Source organism: Bos indicus, chromosome 27 (assembly GCF_029378745.1).
Source record: "Bos indicus isolate NIAB-ARS_2022 breed Sahiwal x Tharparkar chromosome 27, NIAB-ARS_B.indTharparkar_mat_pri_1.0, whole genome shotgun sequence".
Classification (NCBI taxonomy): domain Eukaryota; kingdom Metazoa; phylum Chordata; class Mammalia; order Artiodactyla; family Bovidae; genus Bos; species Bos indicus.
In genome coordinates, this window is record NC_091786.1 from 41,996,362 (window position 1) to 42,016,550 (window position 20,189).

The 20,189-nt window shown below is 45.2% G+C and overlaps 1 protein-coding gene across 3 annotated transcripts in view; it reads right to left on the minus strand.

The window, feature by feature from the left end:
- Nucleotides 1-20,189, minus strand: part of NR1D2 (nuclear receptor subfamily 1 group D member 2) — a 138,729-nt gene that overhangs the window by 109,340 nt on the left and 9,200 nt on the right. For 2 of the 3 annotated variants that reach the window (XM_070781680.1, XM_070781681.1), the window contains exons 3-7: nt 19,388-19,476; nt 17,470-17,614; nt 15,065-15,690; nt 12,970-13,155; nt 10,651-10,861 (exon numbers count right to left, since the gene is read on the minus strand). In XM_070781680.1, coding sequence (XP_070637781.1) covers nt 10,651-10,861; nt 12,970-13,155; nt 15,065-15,690; nt 17,470-17,614; nt 19,388-19,476 — 1,257 coding nt within the window. Of the gene's footprint in view, nt 1-609; nt 3,984-10,650; nt 10,862-12,969; nt 13,156-15,064; nt 15,691-17,469; nt 17,615-19,387; nt 19,477-20,189 lie in introns of those variants that run through there. The other variant, XM_070781679.1, reaches the window with a different exon arrangement.

Below are 20,189 nucleotides of genomic sequence, written 5' to 3' on the forward strand. Positions count from 1 at the left end.
TCCTAAACCCTTCCTTAAAGGACACACGCACATCTGCTCATCAGAGAACACGAATGCCGTGAAGGCCTCTCGGTCACCTTGGTTAACCCAGTGTTTCCACATTCATTTCATCAAGGAGCCCATGTCTCCCACCTGACATCAACTAACATTCACAGCAAAGTAGGGGATATCACCGGTCTTGGAAACAACTGCGGGAAACGCTGGTTTAAGTGGCCCACACGGCTGCATACCCTGTAAGGCGAGAGGAGGCGGTGGTCGTGCAGAGGCTCCCGACCCGGTTCATGGTCACCGCCGAGCCCTGTCTACACCAGGTCCCCTACCCACCTCTCCACATTCCCTAACCAGGAAGACCACCTCATCTCACACAGCAAACCTCCATTCAGCTGGCATCATAGAAAACTAACAGTCTTTTCTGGAATCTCTAAACAAACTCTGAAGTCTCCTTTTTTAAAAAGTCCTACATATTTATACCCCCCCCCCAACCCACCCCATGCTGAATCAGAGATCTACATAAAAGAGACCCTGCTCTGCTCAAGGGAACGCAGTAAGGTAATTATAGATGGTCTTACAAAAAACTCGAGATAGGAAAATACCAAATATCACACCTGGTTAGAAATAATATTTATTATTCCCTCCCGCCATGTACAGATTACTTTTCAGAAACATGAACGTATTATCCATGTCTTCATCAATAACAGTTTGTAGAAAATAAACTTAATTCATATCTTGTCAACAATATAGTTCTATCATTTTTTTGAAACAATAGCCATTTTATTTTTCCATGTTAGTTCAAGAATAGCTTCAAGTTTTACATTTCAGATCAAACCAAGACAATCTTTGTTTCTAGGTAATTGCCTGACAGAGCCCCCCCCCCCTAAAAAATTCTATACCCTAAGTGATAAACTCTTCTTGTACATTCAGCAAACTTTATATTGGAAAAGAAAAAGAATAATTGAGATAGGTACTTACTCTCGTGCACAGTAATAAATCTAGCTGAGCTTCTACTCCTTGCTTTGCAATGATGTTTACATAAAATAAATCGTATCTTATCAAGTTACAATGGTAATTTCTTGAAATGTGTTTATGGAAGCTATACACTTAATCCACTGAAATTTCCTTCTGATTTTTGAATCTGCAATTAAACCATCGCCATAAGGAAAAGCTTCATCCCAAGAAGATGTTTCCCCTTTTCCTCAGCTATTTCTCTCTAAAGGCTTGAATCGTCTCTCAGATCATGTAAAGAGATACGTTAAAAGCACAAGAAAAAAATGTTTTAGCTTGCTGACATAATGCCCTTAAGTTTGCTGACATAATGCCCATGTCTTAACTTTAAAATGTAAAATCAGAGTTAAAGCATCACTTAATTCATACAGTACATTGTTAATCGACAGTATCCCACCAACTTAGAAGTTCCCCAAACTGGCTGTCTTCTCCGCTTTTATCAATAGTAAGTTTATAACCAATGACTCAATCAAAGAATGTGCTTGTAGTAGGCTGCTGGTTTAACTTTAGAATTACAAGTTTCAATCGTGGGCTATTTTCAGATATAGAAACGCTAAGAGTGGCATATGAACTATTAAATTTGTTTCCCATTACCTACAGGAAGAATTTGTTCAAATAAAATTTTACAAGACAAAATGCAAATCTCTATACCTATATATAGATGTATACATGTATATATTGAACCTAACTAAAGTTTTATAAGCAATACTAACATAGTTCTGGTTACACATTCCTAAAGACTTAGTAACTGCTTTAAAGATATATGTTATAAAGAGGCTTATGCAAAAGGCAAAAATTAAGAAACAACATGATCTTTGAGGTTCTCAGTATTACGTCAAAAAGCTGTTTCTATTTCCCATAGAAGAAAACTATGCATTTATCTTCGGAAAAAAATTATAAAAAGATAATGCTATCATGTGAAGAATTCACAAAAACTATACTGTATATCCCATAAAAGTCATACCTATTTAAGGTAAATCACAATTATGGTTTACATTGTACTACAGACATCACCATCACCTTTCCTCTTTAATAAAGAGAGGGTTTAATTCTTTCTTAACTTCCTTAACTAGTGCCACAGAAATTCAAGTCCTAGTAGCAACAAGTTAAACAAGGTTACAAAATAAGGCATTCTGCTCACATGTCATTAAAGTAACAGGCTGAGATAGTAAAGGGGACCTTTTCATTTTTGTAATTTTATATAATCTAAAAATTATACAGAAGGCAATCTTCACCCAAAAAATCCAATTAGCTGCTATCTTCCAGGGCAACAGAAAAACATACATAAGATCCTCAACTTTCTGGTGATTTTCTCCAACTGCCATAAAAAGGCCAATCTTACCTTCTAAGATTGTAACTGTAAGATGTAATAAAGCCCAAGAACAGAAATAAGGATGAAATGTCTGACTGTTCTTAAGCCTGCAGGTCACACACTAAATGATTTTTCAAATTATAGGTGAAATCTAATTTGACAAAATCCCTGTAGTGTTATTTAGGGGAAAAAAAAAAACAAAACAAGTGGCTTCAGAACACACTTGCACACCTGCATTCACACACACAGGCACACATCGACATGTGAAACGGTCTTCTTAAACATTGGTTCTCCAGAAAGAATCAAAATGTTTATCATCAAGCTGCAGCATGTGTATTAAGTGGCAGCAATGAAATCTTTTTAGCACAAGGTAAGAATCTGAATGAACTTTTAAATGACCAGTACCTGAACCAAAAATTTTACTAGAGATGAACTCTAAAATACTTATTTTTTGAAAATCTGGACTCAACTGCCTGTTGCACTTTTACATTAAGTGTTGCTTAAATAAACAAAAATAGAGCATAAATTCAGCCTCTACTCTCTAAACATTTAAAGCAATGGTTATGTTATCAACAGGTAAAATGCACCTAATCTGGGTCTTTTGACACCTCTTGTTTTAAGTTTATTGTATGATAAAGTTCTTCACAGTTTAAAATATTGTGAAGAGATATATTTATGTATAACTATATTCACATGGATATTATGTACACTGCTATGTACTTAATGTACCCATAATCTTTGAACATGTGTGTGCCAGAGGATACCCCACACCTACGCAGGAACCCTGAATAGCAGATTGGTGTGGACTGAAATGATTTCTCAGAAAAGAGTAGAAGTTAAAAAAAAAAAAAAAGATAATTATTATGAATAATTATAACAAAAATTTTACCGTATTTACATAGTGCCTATCTCCCAAGAGGTAAAGATGCTTTACAGACGGTGGTTAGGCCGTGTGGGGCGGGCCTGGGGAAGGATCGGCTCTCATTTCCACAAGCAGGGAGCCTCCCAGGCCCGCGCACGCTCAGACGGCGGGGCCCCCACACCGAGGTCTCCTAACTCGCGGGGCCTCAACCGGCAGAGCAGAGTCCCGTGGTGAAGTCAAGCTTCCGTCTGACAGAACTTCCACCGCAGAGGGTACCTTCAGGCCCTCAGATCCTTGTGGTTACGCATTACGTTTATGTCACAGGGAGATCAAAATGGTTTTTGGTTTTGGCAGATGAGCAAGTCTAACATTCAGTGTGAGTGTAATTCAGTGTAGCTTCTCCAGTTAAGTGCTGCACAGCCGGCGGGTCTCGGGACGGCGCGCGGCCTCCAGCCAGGGCTGAGGAAACCCGGCGGCGGCTGCGGAACGGCCTGCGGCTCGTCGGCCGCGAGGTCTCCTCCACCTCCCTGGACGGCGCGCACAGAGAAATCAGCGTTTCAGCACATGTCCAGTTAGCCTGGGTCGATTCGTGTCTAAGTCAGCGAAGGCCTTAGGGGTGAACTTTAAAGGCCAGGAGCTCCTCAGAGTGCATGTTGTTTAAAGAGCGAAGATCTGGCAACTTTAGGAGAAGTTTTGTAAAAATAGAGGCCTCGTTTGGGTGGTTTTTCATTATTAAGGTCCTGAGCGCGCGGATGAGCGTTTCCTGCAAAGCCTCCACGGAGTTGACGTTTTCTATCCCCGATCGATCTGCGGAGAGCCAGGAGCAGAGGGAGAGGAGACGACAGTGTTACTAACCATAACAGTCATAACTCATACTTGTCAGTCTCATTAATGAGCTCAAACCAAAGTTTTACACATGGGAACAAAGGCAAAAGATACCTGACAGGGTTTTTTAAAGCCCAATGGCAAATGTTTGTAGCTATTAATCATATTATAAAATACGTACCACATAGTACACCTGAGAAATTAAAATTCTTTGTACCGCTTAGGTATCTTTGCTCACAAAAATCTAGAGGTTCTGATTTTTTAAATACAATACCACCTAATTTCAACTGCTTCTAATGAGCAAAACGAGAGGAGTCGTGTGGTTTGGAAGTGTATTTTCACCCCATACGGAACACTCCACATGTGCCTGTTACCACGGGCGGCAGGCACCCGGGACCCACGCGTGGACCCCTCTCCCCGTGAGTGGGCCAGACTCACGACTGAATGCAGTATCACAGGAAAAACCATGGCTTCCACCTCAGACAGTCCCACTGCTCGCTCTGAGGAAAGCCAGATGCCATGTGAGGTGCCCCAAGATGTGGCCCAAGTGCTCAGGAACTGAGGGCTGTCTCCAGCAGACAGCAACCAAGACACCCAGTGGGACAACTCACAAAGAACCGAGTCCTGCCAACCACCACGTGAATAAGCCTGGAGGGCAATCTTGCCCGAGCGAAGCCTTCATATGGACAGCCGACAGCTTGAACACTACCTCCTCAGAAACCCTGAGCTGAGCGCACCCATAGCCCAACCCTCAGAAACTGAGAGAGAATAAATGGACGCGTTTTTAAGCCCCGGAATCTCTGGGTAACTTGTTATGCAGTAGTAGTTATCTAACATAGCACACAACTTTATTATCTGTTCAGCTCAGTTCAGTTGCTCAGTCGTGTCTGACTCTTTGCGACCCCATGGACTGCAGCACGCCAGGCCTCCCCGTCCATCACCAACTCCCTATTAATAGTTGTATTTACTTTCATTTAGCATACTGTGTTTATTAAATTCATCATACAAAAATGTTAATAAGTTAGTGATTTAATATAAATCAGCAATAAAGGAAACTACCTTTAAAAGAACCAAACCATGGGCTTTTTTCATCAGCAAGGGCTATTTCTTCCCTTTACAACAGGAGACAGTCGTACACAAGAAATATTCAATGGCTCCAAGAAAACGGGGTTGTAATTAGCAAGAAAAAAACTTCTTCAAGGAAACAAAATTCTCTGGCCATTTACACCCTTGTTTCATTTTTTTAACAAGGAAATCAGGGAGGTCTTCCATTGTGACTGGTAGCTGAAAAAGGCTACTTGGAATGGGAACACTCAAAACAAGGACTAAAATTTAATAGTAAAGGATGGGAGGCTGATTAACTCGATGCAGGAAAAAAATGATGAAAACAGTTTCATATTACATTTAATAAAATTTGGATTATTGCTACAACTGTGCTAATTAATAAAGAAACAGAAACAAACTGAATGCTGACTACTGCTTGGGGGTGGCAGGGAGGGAAATCAACTTTTCACACAAAACTGTAAGATGGACAAAAGATCTCCTCTCGACACCAGACTTTGGCCATACAATCACAGGATCATCTCTGGAAAACTACTTAAAGCTTTGTAATAATGCTTCCAAGACCCTCCCTTGCCTTTAATGGTCAAGCAATTGTTTTCTTTAACGGTCTTGCAATTCATTAATTCATTCACCAAACACCTGAATGAGTGTGGTTACCGGTATATGTGTGCGTAGTTGCTCAGCCGTGTCCAACTCTTGCGACCCACAGACCGGAGCCCGCCAGGCTCCTCTGTCCATGGGGATTTTCCAGGCAAGAATACTGGAGTGGCTGCCACTGCCTTCTCCAGGTTACCTGTATGGTGCTGGGGAATACGCAGTGACCGTGACACACTGCAAGTCCTCATATTTAGAGAGCTGGCGTTCTGACAGAAGAAAGGAGCTGGTTTACACTACATCATCTGTAATTTACAACAACAACTGGGAAAAAATGAGAACGATCCCCAAACAAAACATCTACATGGCAGTAGTACCAGTACCAAACAGTGCGTGGAAAAGGACATTTGAGTGAGTTTTATATGGGGTTGATCCCCAGTGATTATCCTGACTTTCAGTGGCCCATGCCTCTCTATTCAACTCCCTCCACTGTACCTAAGAATGTTAATCATAAAAAACCACAGTTTCATGATTTCGAGGCCAGAGGACCTAACTACAAACCCAGCTGATCATAAACAATCCCCTAGCAACCGCGACACTAGAGGCACAGACTGAAACGGAAACTCATCTTCCAGACGGTGCACCACGAGCTGTACTGCTGGTCGGGACACAGCTTTCCGCGTCCTTCACCATTTCTCGAGAACTCCTTGACTGTCCGCCTATAGACGGACGTGAAATCCCCTCCACCAGCCCCACGTGGGGACAACTGACACCGCACCCCGACGAGCCCAGCCTGACACCCGCAGGCCAGTCTGACCTCCACCTGGGAGGGATTCTGCCCTTCCACACAGCCTGAAAAAGAACTAGCCTTCCAGGTGCAACTGCTCTTCTCCTCACGGTATCAAGATCCTCCCCATCACTCAGGCAAGTAAGTTTGAGACTTCTCTCTGAACAGCTAGAGCTGTTCTGTTAACAAGCAGTACAGGGCAAAGGCTTCTGAAGCCAGACTGGTAGGGGTGCACACACCTGATCAGCTGATTATTGAAATGTGACCTCAGACAAATTATTTAAGCCCCCACCCCTGCCGTTCCTCAACCTCCTCGCCTGTGTAACTGAAGACAGCACGTCCTAGCTCACAGGCAGGGTCTGTTGTGAAGACAAAATTACAAAACGAGACCGTTAACCAGCACGTCATCTGACAACAACCAAAACAAAGCAAAAACCAGAAGGCAAGGGCAGATTCCAAGAAAAACAAAAGCTATTTTGAATATAAAGCAAACCGTAATGTTGCTAATTCTAAGCGGTTAGCAGAAGATACGGAAAGACAATCCATCTGTTACCTGACACCTGAACGTCCCGTCAGGAAGCACAGGTTTGGGGGAGAGTGAGTCTAAGCTGCCTTGTTACCCTTGCAGCCCCACTGAGGGAACACTGTGAGTACCATCCCCATAATCATAACACTTAAATACGGATGCTTTCCTGTTCAGTTTTTAGAATCAACTGATGAAGCACGGAAGACAGTCACATCTCTAGAACAGGATGTAAACGTTTTCATTCTTGACAACACATAAGAAACGCTAGGACCAAAGAAGTCAGGCTGCAGAAAAAGTGGGATGCGCCTCCCTGGACGTGGGGATGCACGAGCCGAACTCCTGAGGGTCACAGACAAGCGAAGGAGCAGAGTGGGGGGCACATCACAGTCATTAAATAACTAAAGTAACCGGGGGGAGAAAACAAACATAAAAACTGAGAGGGAAAAATGAGAGGGTGCTTTCATTTATCAGCTGAAAAGTCAAAGACGCTCAGTCGTGTCCGACTCTTTGCAACCCAATGGACTATACAGAATATTGGAGTGGGTTGTCTTTCCCTTCTCCAGGGGATCTTCCCAACCCAGGAATCAAACCAGGGTCTCCTGCATTGCAGGCGGATTCTTCACCAGCTGGAGCTATCATTGATCCGTTACATCTACTAGATAAAAAGGCATAAGGATAGTGTTTCGAGTTGTATCAGCAATCATCAGAATAAGCCTGAAGAATAGGCTAGCAAGAGAATAAAGAGACTTTCCATTTTATACCCTCCCACCATTACTGGATTTTATTTTCCTGCTTTAAAAATAACAATAGTCGTTTTCTAAGTGACAAAGATTTAAATTTGATATGAACATTATCATCAAGTAGAACAATATCATTTTAAGATGCAGGTATTTCTGTGTTGCTTGTATATCCTCATGTATAAACCTAAATAAGAAGGCCCATCTTCTTTCACAATCTGCCCTTCCCCTTCCTTCAGTACTATATACCCACAGGCAGGCAAAGGGACAAACGGGTTGGCGGGTAAATGGCGAGAGAGATCCCTAATGTCAATGGTGCTCTTTTTTGGTGGTGATATTATCACCCCTTATTTTCATCTTAGTATTGACACTGTCTAATTTCTCAAAGCACCTGTATTATTCTTAGAATCAGAAGACAAAACAAGGCTTTCTCCAAGTTAAAATCTGAAACAACAGAGAAATCACATTCCTGGTGAAAACTACAAAGGAGCAGGGTGCCTGGCGAGCGGACCGTCTCCCCCCTGACCTGCCTCGGGAGCGCCCCCCACCGGCCGCGTTCCCCCTCACCTGCCCCGGGAGCGGGGGGCCACCGTCTCCCCCCTGACCTGCCCCAGGAGCGGCCCCCGTGCCCAGCCGCGTCCCCCCTCACCTGCCCCAGGAGCGGGGGGCCACCGTCTCCCCCTGAACTGCCCCGGGAGCACCCCCCGCGCCCAGCCGCGTCCCCCCTGACCTGCCCCGGGAACGGGGGAGCCACCGTCTCCCCCTGAATTGCCCCGGGAGCACCCCCCGTGCCCAGCCGCGTCCCCCCGACCTGCCCCGGGAGCCGGGGGGCCACCGTCTCCCCCTGAATTGCCCCGGGAGCACCCCCCGTGCCCAGCCGCGTCCCCCCGACCTGCCCCGGGAGCCGGGGGGCCACCATCTACCCCTGACCTGCCCCGGGAGCGCAGCCCCTCCTCCCCGCCTCCTCCGCCACGGCCACCTCCTCACCCCTCAAGTCACCCGCACAGCCTGTGAAGCCGACCCTCCAGCCGTTCCGGCGCCCCAGGGTAAACACAGGACCCACGTCACAGTAGCTCAGCACTCACGCCCGGGGGCCCCCCCACCGTGGAGTCACACAGCCGCTCTGCTGGGGCTCACAACGTCACTCAGCCCGGGGCTCCCCGTCTCCCGCCTCCCGCCCCTCGGGCCGTCCTCACCTTCCGCTGGGGAGACCTAACACTCCACCCGCACGGTCCCGCTCCACCACCATCCTGCCCACAAAGCCTTCTTCCTTCCCAAGACGCCCATCTACCGCAGGCAGAGCCTCACCGGTTAGAACATAAAGCTTTCTGCGTTGGTTCTGTCTCTCCAAATGGAACCTACAGCCTGTGTCTTCAACCTCGTCTGTCACCCTGAGGGCCTCGCACTCCAGGCCCATTCACTAGATAAATAAGTTAATGAGTATGGAGCACCTGCAGTTTCACGATTATAGATTTACTGACCTGATGCCAACTCAAACTATTACTAATTACTTATCAAGAGACTCTGCAAAACAGTGGCTTATGTGCAAGAGGCTTCCCAGGTGGCACTAATGGTAAAGAACCCACCTGCCAATGCAGGAGATGCAAGAGACAAAGGTTTGATCCCCGGGTCAGGAAGATCCCCTGGAAGAGGAAATGGCAACCCACTCTGGTATTCCTGCCTGGAGAATCCCATGGGCACAGGAGTCCATGGGGTCGCAAAAGAGTCCAACACGACGAGCGATTGAACACACACATGAGCCAGAGGCATTGAAAAGCTACTGAGAAACCAGGCCTCCCTCCCTGACAGGATCCATCATATTATCCCGTAACTGCAGGTAGAGCAGGTCAGAAAAGGTGGCCAAACAATGCTCGTAGATGGCCTAACCACCGACGTCCAACAGGCCCTTCAAGATACACAAAGAACTTACCCTCTCCAGGGATCACTGGTGTGAAGAGTCACTGATTGACAGCTCAGCCAGTAACCAGGGGCCATACTCACATTTCACAGCCCTCCCTGTGTTCAGCACAAGGGCTTTTACACAGCACAAGTCAATGGGAAACTTAAAGTCAGTCACGTCAAAATACTGTCTAATTCTCCACGAATGATTTAAAATAAAGTCAGGGATACCTAAAAATGGCTGGCACTTTTCCACACGTTCCCAGGAAGTGACTGTCTCAGTCCCGAATTCTTACTGGGGGTAATCCCTCTCTTACTGTCCGAGCTGAGATACGTGAGTCAGAAACAACCGCAATGTAACACCAGGTGGCAGAGAAACTGGGAAACCCCACCGGTGCCTCACGAGCATCAGGAAACGCTGGAACACAGCAGCCGCAGCACTCGCTCAGGCAGAGGCTCGCGTCTGCCCTGTGCCGAGGGCATGTGAGGCTCCCACGCACAATCGCTTCCCTTCCCAGGAAGAGGAAACCGAGACCCAGAGAGACAGGTACTTACCGAGCCACACAGGGAACTCAGGAGCAAAGCTGAGTGAGAGCCTACAACTCATAATTCTGATTTTTGTAACAAAAGACAGTAATATCATACATCTTGATACTTACAACACTTTCAAGTAACCCACATGGTATTTTTAATTAAAACTTAGATTTGGATTACCACCACCTACCTGGTGATATACAATCTTGCAAAAAATAAATCCATGAGATATTAAGACTTGTAAAAAAAAATATGAACAAAAGCTAAAGATTAAGAGAGGTAGACATGAGGCCCAGATCTCAACATCCGTTTATCACTATACAGCACTTTTGACTTTTACTGTCATGGCAAAAAAAAATTCATCATGCAAACATAACAGACCCCTAGTTCAGCATCTTCCCTAAGGCCTTCGTCCCTCTACACGACTGGCCAGAATCTAGGCAACTGCAGCCTTGTCCCCAGGCTGCTCACTGCATTCCAAGTGGCACGACTGGGAACCGGCTTCCTTACCTGCAGAGACCAGGACAACTGCTGTGAACAGACTCATCTCTTCATCACTGAGTTGGAGGGCATTTAGCTTCTCACTGAATTCAAACATAGAGTTTAGCAGATCCCCGGCTCCCATTGAGTGTAAATCATCCACACTATACTTCTTTCCACTTAAAAAGGTGACAGTACGTTCCTTTGCATCAAACAATGATGCAAACCGTACCATTAAAACCTGGAAAAAGAAAAAGACTTAAATGTATATGGGGAAGTTCAATCGTAATATGAGAAAATAATTCAGTATTCAAGTCAGTTAAGGGATAACCTACGTATTTTAAAAAGCTGTAGACGAAAACCTGAGTTTATTTTTACCCAGAACCATTTGCTTAAGGAAAATTCTCCATCAAAGCAATACTCTAGGAAGAGCATAAAAAAAAGAAAATTATAGTCAATATAGTCAATATAGCAAAATAGTCAATGCCTATGGTGCTCTGACACTATTAACAAAGATTCTGAAATGCAGATTCAAAATTAAAGCAGGCCAGAAAACCCCAAATTAAAGCAGGCAATAATGCTAAGAAGTCTGAAACTGGGCCTTGGGCAAGGGTATTAAAGAAAGTCTATTAAGCTATCACGTACATCACACGGTCTCTAAGCCTGAAGTAAAAAGAGCAGTATTTCAATGCAACAACACCTGGAAACATCCAAACACCAAATGCAGACAAGCAAAGATGACCTCTAGTCTATTTCAAGAAACGGTAACACAGAGAGACACAAACTGTTACAGCAGGTGTTGTAGATATCAAGTTATGATGGAAATCCAAACCAAGAGTCACTGCAGACTCGCTCCACCCTAGTCAATGCTAACGACTATGTCCCTTATTTCTCACGTAACCAGAGGAACGCTGAACTAACACCCGCCCTTTGCAGAGCTCCCAAGCAAAGACTTGCTTCATCCAAGGCAGCCCGAGAAAGAGGGAGCCTTCTAAGAAGACAGTGCTAGCTCTGCAGCCAGCTGTCTCCAGACAGATCACAAGGGGAACAGAACACACGTCCTGGACTATGAGATCTGTGTTCTAGTCCTGACTGTCATGAATATACTGGTAACCCAGGAAAGAAGTCTCTTCACCTCTCTGGGCTATAGTTATATAACCTCATAACTGGGTGAACTGAACTTGATCTCTGACATCCCCTTCTGACTTTAAATCTGGAGGTCCACTGATCAACAGTCTGTCTTCCAATGCAGGGGACATGGGTTTGATGCCTGGTCAGGGAACTACGATCCGACATGTCCCGACTAGAGGAACCCACGAGCTGCGACAAAGGCCCAACGCAGCCAAAGACCCTCACGTCTAATGTTTTCCTTTAAACTGAAAATTCTAACCTATAGGTGTTTCCTTGGAATTATATCACAGCTATTTTATTTGTGAAAACATCTTCTTCTCTATTCTAGTCCAAATGGCCCAGAGAACAGAGCCAAAGGCAAGGGGTTTTGTGGGGGGTGCATGTGTGAAAACGGGCGTGAGGAAGAAGGAAATGCGATGAAAGGAAAGTCAGTAGCAGAGGACGTGTCACCAAGCTGGACACCACCTGACATCCAGCACAACCGAGATCTGGGCCATGTGGGGCCATCCAGGGACATGAAGCTCCCCCCACTTCTTCTGCTGATCAAAGGCTGGGGCCGCCCAACATCAGCTCCCACCCTCCCGTGCACTTCAGGACAAGGCCCACCTGAGCTCCAGGCCAGTTCTGCGCCCTCGCCCACCTCAGCTGCGGCAGGGAAGCCCTGGGCCAACAGATGAGAGGCACCTAGCCAAGCACAGGGAGAGGCTCTGTCTGGGTCCTATTCAAGTTGGCAATAAGAGCTGCCCCAGGCCCAGGAGACAGCATCCCAGAAAGAGAAGCTGGAGTCAAAAGAGCAGCCAAGGATTCTGACGAGGCCAAAAGGATTGTGGTAGTACATATGAAACATCTGCTACATGGACCAAATATTTCACCATCTCTTAAGAGACAAAACCACGATCTGTTTGCCCTTTGGTCTGGTACTGAACCCAGGAAATGCTGGGCTGGGCTTTTGGTAGGAGTCTAACTCCGAAGAACCTGCCAGGTTTACACGTAGAGGCGGTTCCAGGACTTGGAGTTTCTGTGCTGTGAAGCCAGCACGTTTGCGTTTCAAGCCTTGAGTCACGCAGGGTTTACCTTGTCTCTCCCCAAGATCCTGGGATGGTCATGCTTTTGTTGGTAGTTTCAGCCTCTGGACTACAAACACTTGTTGAGAAAAGAATGAAAATAAAATACTACCCTGCCCTGTATCAACAACATTCAAGATAAATAAAAACCTACCTCAAAAGTCCCAGCCTTTAAAAGGTTGACCTGGTCATGCTGCGAGAGATCTCTGAACCCAGGAATGCGCTTTGCAAACTCCACCACTTCCTTCACTGCTGGGGTGAAGCTCATGGAAAATTCTTCCCAGATTTCATGCCCCGATTTATGAGGATCTACGTATGGAGACTTACTCATCGGACAAACCTAATATGCACAAAACAGAAGAAATCTTCGATTATGAGAGGTGGGAAAGAAACTTCAAAGGTAGCATATCAGTCAGTGGAAACCCCAACAGGAAAATACTCTCCGACACATAGAATCTACTGATATTAGCTAGCACTTTCTCTACTGGCTGCTCCCCTTGTGACACAAAGGCTCAGAGCAGCCTAATTTAAACAGCAGTCAACTTATCGTAAAAGAAGTAGCCTAAGCAAAAAGTTCATCTGTTACAAGCTGGTTCAAAACCCTGGTGCACAATCTATAGAAACATAAAGTAGCTGAGCGGCTGGGGCTGGGGCAGGGGCTGTTTGCCAACAGGCACAAGGGATGGTTTTGGGGGTGATGGGGACGTTTTAACACTGGATTATGGCAATGGTGCGCAACTAAAATTACTAAAAAGTACTGAGACTGGACACTTGCCTGTTGCACAGGTTTGAGAGTGTACTTTGTAACACTACTATCGTCTTACACTGGTTTTACGATTGCCAAGCAAAGTCACACATATGCACTTGACTCTCAGGCCTGTTACTTAGTTATGGCAGACATATAATTACCATCTCTTAGATAAGGAAATGGGACTTTAAGAGGGTTAGTGATCCATCCAAATACAGCTAGAAGTCAAGGCCTAGAGCCCAACCCCACACTTAGTATTTCAAAACTCACTGTTTCTTAAATAGGCAAAATTACATTGCTGTAATTTCAGAGAAGAAAAGATCTGAGATGCTTCATTTTTAAAAAAGAGGTCACTGACCACTTATTTCATATATAATGGTGTGACCACTGGCCTCCACTTGTTCAGTGAGGACCCAACGGCTGGACACACAGGTGCACCTTCTAAATGAGGATGGGGAGGCAAGAGGAGGAGGCCAGAGGAGGGACCGGCACGCCATGCAGACACGACAGGCAGACACGCTAACAAAATCAGCCTTCACGTGTCAACTAAACCCAGGAGATCCAGAGATGGGACGGCTCCATAACCATGGAGAACATCACAAATGAGAACCTAAACCTTTACATATTTTCCCCTCCTTACGGCAGTCACTAAGCCTAAGGAAAATAAGGTTACCTTCCAGATCCACGGACTCAAAAACTTCAAGGGACCAAAACAAACAGACATTTAACGTTAGGACTGGGGTAACTGAGTCAACTATTTTGAAAATGAAAAAAGAAGATCTGAATTACCCAGCTGTAGAAAACACCAAGCACTGTCAAAGGACCTGATGGTGTAAACAGAGCCTGGGACCGCTGCTCTGGATGAAAGTCTGGCTGAGCATAAACAGCGTGCTTTCACGCAGACTGCTGGATTTGATGAGACACTTAAATGACGTTAACACTGACTCATCCCACAGGATGAAGTCTAAGAAAATTCTTAGAAACCAGCGGATTATCTTAAACTATTCCCAAGTCTTCAAAGCATGAAACATCCATGCTCTATATCCAAAGACCTTTTTATATCATGATGGTTGAAGAAGACACTTTCCATCCCAATCAAGGAATTACTGACTGTGGCAAGCTAAAGGATCAGTCCCTTGAGGAAATCCCAACGCTAGTAAGGCCAAAACTAACTTGAATGCCTACATTTTGAAAGGGTTTTCTAAGAATTAAAGGATCAATTCTTCAAACCCATATTTTACATAAAATTCTAATTCTGATCATAGTATCAAGCAAATAACATGCGTGTGTACCTAGCTCTGTGTGCAATCAGGTCATTCCACAAATGCTGTTTATTCAAAATATTTGATCTAAAATACCACGCAAAAGGGCTTCTAATAAATCTCCTAGCCCTCCTGACCCTCACCCCCTGCCTCTGAAGTTGGAATGGCCTCCAAATAAAAAGCAAGCCTTCACAGTTTTCCTGGACACAAAGTGAGCAAAAAACATGATTTCACTATACCAGGTGCATCCTCGCTCCAGTGTTGCACAGGAAACCGTTCTTGTTCTCGTTCTGAGAAAAGCCATCTATGGAAACTCTATCGCACGCTCGTTGAGTATAAGCGCCGGAGAAGCTCACGCAGTGTCCGCCCGCGACACAGACGGCGTGCCCGCCGGGGTAGTGCACGCCGCTCCGGCCCTTGTAGTGTCCGCCGAGGTGCTGCGCGCTGTCCGCACAGGGGAAGCGGCCGTGCGGGCCGCCCACACAGCGCTCGTGGTTCACGCTGTACTGCTCCAGGCTCTTAGGGAGCCGCTCTCGCGGCAGCGCCGCGGTCTCCGCTGAGCTTTCGCGCGGCTCCTGATTATACATGAAGGTGTCCTTGTGCGCTCTGGTTACCATGCCGATCACTTCCTCCTTCGCAAAATCGGAGGAGGAGGGAGAAGAGCTTTTGCTGCTGTCTGACTCCAGCTGGGGTTTGGGTCGCGGTTGTTCCTGGGCTGGCAAGGCGATCTGCTCATGGTGGTCTGCTAAAGGGTCACTGTGCAGACGACCACTGAGCTGGCTGTCCATCATGGTCCTCATCGCACTCTGCATCTCGATCAGCATCCGCTGTTTCTCACGCTTAGGAATACGCCCAAACCGAACAGCTATTGCAGAAAAAGATATTCAACATCTACATGTTAAAGAAGACCCGTTTATTCCAAAGAGTAACACAGAATTGGCTCTGACAGCTACAGCTTCTGATCACACAAGAATGCCCACTTGAGTCTGGCCAAAAATCACTCTAAACTTGCCGGTTACGTTTTTGAGGTACCACAGGAAGCAGGAGTGGGGAGAGAAATTTTTCACTTTTCTCTCAAAATAAAGCTAAAGAGAAGACTTCTTGGGTATTTTATAAGCAAAGTCTAAGAAAGAAATCTGAAATTAACTAATGAAAATCAGTTTGAAACAAACCAGCACTACTACACAGCACCTTACTAATAAGGCTGAAGGCTGTGTCCTCAGGGAGGCATTCGGCTACCCACATCCATCAACGCTGGATGGATAGGTACAATCACTTCCTGACCTCTGTCCGTTCACTTCTGTAACCTTATCCTCAAGACCCAGCTATTAAGTGATCACCGACCCAACTATTAAGTGATCACCTTTTCCAACTTAAGAGAAAATCTTAAAAGGAAGAAAAAAATCACAGTCGATAGAAACGTAGTTATTGGAAAATAAACTGGCTGGATTTTAATTAAAATCAATGAAACAAAAATAAAAGCTTTAGTCTCAGAATGAGTCCTGTCTCCAACATTCCTATCCCTGAGGGAAAGAAAAGCTTCTTTCTATTCTAGTATTTATACACAGATAATAAAAATTCAATACATCCACCCAGCAAGGGAGTCTCACTGCTCCAACTGCAGCCTCTTACCCTGTCGCAACCACAGACATAACTTTATCCTTTTGCACACTCTACCTTCGCTCCCCTCTGCACGACTGATGGCCATTTTTACTCTTGTGGAAATCACAATATCCATCAAGTTTGGATTAGTATTTCTAGAGCCATAAAAAAAAAATTTTTTTTTTAAGAAACTGAAAACATAGAACATCAATTGTTGAAACCTGTCATTCAAGAACCTACTTATTACAACACTATTTCTGTGTCAGTACATACTAGCTAGAGTAACCTAAGGGACTGCTTAAATCACCCTTCCCTAGATAAATACAAGGCTCATTCTTAGCAGTTCTCAATGAACTCCTACCCTGACCCCTCTGAAAGCCTCACAGTCCTCAGTTAGGTTACTTGGAAAAGAATGAGACTCCCCAAGCACTACAGAAGAGTCAGGTCCCAGTGAGGCCGTCCACACACGACACTAAGGTCCCGCCAGTCACCACCACTTCTGCTTCCCACAGGCTTCTGCTTCCCTGGCGCACGCCAGGACCGAGCAACCACCTCCACACCAGGCCACAACGTGTCTTTCAATTCTGCATCACCTTTGAAAGTACAATCGGTGCCGAAAAGCACGGTGTCATCTCAGGACTGAGAAGTCACAGAGCTAGTTCACAGTGGGAGAAATGGGTTCCTCAGAACGACTAAGAAAGAAATCAGGGGGAAAAGCCAAGAACTCCTATATCAAGAAAAACTGCACCTTTATTTTTTGAAAAAGAAAAAGTATTCAAATCACACAGAGGAAAAGTGGGTCTTTTCACAGGAAGAAACAAAAAAAGAAGTGAGTCAAAAGCTGTTTCTGAGATGATGATGCTAAAATTTGACTTGAATCAATTTGGCATCCTGTAAGACAACAAAATGTGTTTTTGAAAATCCATTTCACCCTGAGCACAAGGGGGCCTTTGGCAATTGACTCCCCACTCTGGCTCATGCTGAGGAATAAAGCCAAGCCCCATAGGCTTTAAGAAGAGCACTCTTTAGATTGGGGACATACCATCTCTTGACATTCCGACAGACAGACACTTTTTGAAGCGACACTGCTGGCATCTGTTCCTATTCATTCTCATTATAGAGCAGTTTTCATTCTTCAGGCACTTCTTATACTGAATGTTTTGCTGAATGCTTCTCCGGAAAAAACCCTAAGAACAAAGGAAGATGTAGGGATCCGATTAAAAACATCCAGGGGAACTCCTTCTAAGCGTCCCCCACACCTAATTAGCCAGTACGCTACCGGGGACCCGAGAAGTCATCTGGCTGAGAGCAGGGGAGAGATAACACTGGCACTCAGACCATCGCTGAGCTCTCTGGTACCCGCGAGCGCCTGCTGGCCACGCAGAGCCCTTTCCCCCTTCCCTCTGAGAGTCTCAGTGCTGCCAAAGCCCCCGTGTCCTACGCTCTGTTCACCTGTTACCAGCCGGGCCTGCAGCCACGCTTTCCAGCTCATATTGGAGTCACTTACAAATTCCCAAACTCTTGCAATATGAAGGACATCCTCAACAAGATGACAGAGAACGGTGTTCCATACTGCAATTCCCTCGCTCGATCTAAGGATCACGTTAGGAGAACTGGGTCTTTCCTGGATTATCCTCTGCTGACACCTCCTTATACATTCCAGATGTCCCAGTTACTTATCAGCTACAGGTTAAGTGTCATACACACACCCACAGCTCCCAGCTGGATGATCGCACACAGCTGCCCGTACTTACTACACAAACAATTCAAGTTCATGCTCTGTGAGTGGTCTGCAAAGACCTCCACTTGACTTTTTCAGGAAAATCAAAATCACCAAAATCATTTTAAACTGCAGTTTCCTTGACTGTCATAACTAACCACATTATTAGATGAATCTGTGTTAGTGATTGTGGGATATAACATTTTTACACTTTGTTACTGTAATACTATACTTGGGCACTATGATATGTGAGCTAGATCTTTAAGAGTAATTATGTGTGGCATTTATCAAGAATATGCACTTAGGTTCATTTGCTTGTGCTTTGGTTTCTCTAGCTATAAACATAGTTATTTTATATCTTTTGTAAAAAGAAAAAAAAAAGAAAAACTATTTATAGAATTTTTAAAACAATGAAAAAGTGCTATTTCTGAATAAAATACAGTAGTCCTGTGGAGTGATGGAGCCATAAAGAGCACAGCTCATTCGGAGCCGCCCTAGGAAGTGCTTCCCCTTCACGTACAGGTGTTGTTTCGCTCACCCACCACATCCCGCCAAACCGGGTCCCTGCTTCTGCCCCTCAGTCAGAGAAGAGCGCGAGCACAAGTCTTGGCCACATTAGTTTTAGACGCTCAGGAGGAAGGACCAGATGAGAAGAGAGGCTCCCTAGATGTGAGCAGGAAGTACAGACTTCTCACTTGGAACTACCTGACTCAGGAATACTCAAAGCAACTTACAAATGAGCTTACCCAGGGCTCAATTTATACTTGAGACTCTTTCACTTACTTGGCATTGCTTCCGAAGGTATCACATTTTTACAAGCGTCTAGGAACTGCTCCCCGTTCCCAGCACCTGACAGGTCAGAGTGTCAAAGGACCTGATGAGATCTGCTCCAAGCCTGGTTCCTCTCAGTCTCCAGAAGGCAGCAGCCCCGCCCACATACTCCCTGCCCTCCTCTGCCACCCAGGACACTGCCTGACACGTCGGTGAGTGAACACTTCACACCAGACTCAAGTTTGAGATAACACATTTATTTTGATCAAAATCTTAAAGGAAAAAGAAATACTACATATATTTAAAATGTAGTTTTAAAATATGCTTTTCAAAATGAGTTATGTTTGTACACGACATAAAATGCTTAAAACTTTAAGGAGCAGCTGACTTCTCTTCCTCCCGGATCATCAACCATGTAATTTCTTTAATCCCAGAATTGGCAGCTTAAACAAACGAAAGCATGCATTACCTTACAGCCTTCACAAGCATGAACGCCGTAGTGGAATCCTGAGGCCACGTCCCCACAGACTTTACACAGGAGAACCATGCCACTGAATTCTGAAGCACAAATAGACACAAAAGTGAAAAGCTGGAAGAAAAGCTAAAACTGTTTCTTTCCAATGGAGTACTGTATTTTGTTTAACTTGTAAATACTTTAAAAAACATACAGATATGTACTGTCAGAGAAAAATCTTTACACCAAATTGACGAATCAAAAGAAATCATGCCTTATGGCACTGCCAAAACTGAAGATCCGAGACAGACACTGAAATTCTGTAAATCTAGAATTATTCTATATCAGATATGCAACCAGAACTAAGAAACCAATTCTGTGGGGTAAGAGTAAAGAAATCAGTGCCAGGGGCATCAAGCAACAGAAGGTGCGAAGTGGGGTCTCCACAGGCCGCTGTGCAAACAGTCTGACCCACCTTCGGGCAGAGCCAGGTGCCAGCCCTTCCTGACCCTGTCCTGAGCCAGCCGATGACCTCTGCACTCACTCAGGAATCCACATTCCCACTATTCTGTGGGATATTCCAATCCTCCAAATGTTCCTAGTGCCAGCTTCATGAAAGCAAACTCCTTTCCCTGAGTGAGTGCTCCACTCCAGAAACCAGACTCAGCAGGAGGAGTGCAGAAGAAAGACAACCACAGAAGGTTAAGAGGGCGCCCGAGAGGAAACACGGGCAGATACACCACCTCACCACAGAGAACCGATTAAGACAGGCCCTAGGCTGTGGTCATCACTGATTTCTGAATAATTACTGAACTAT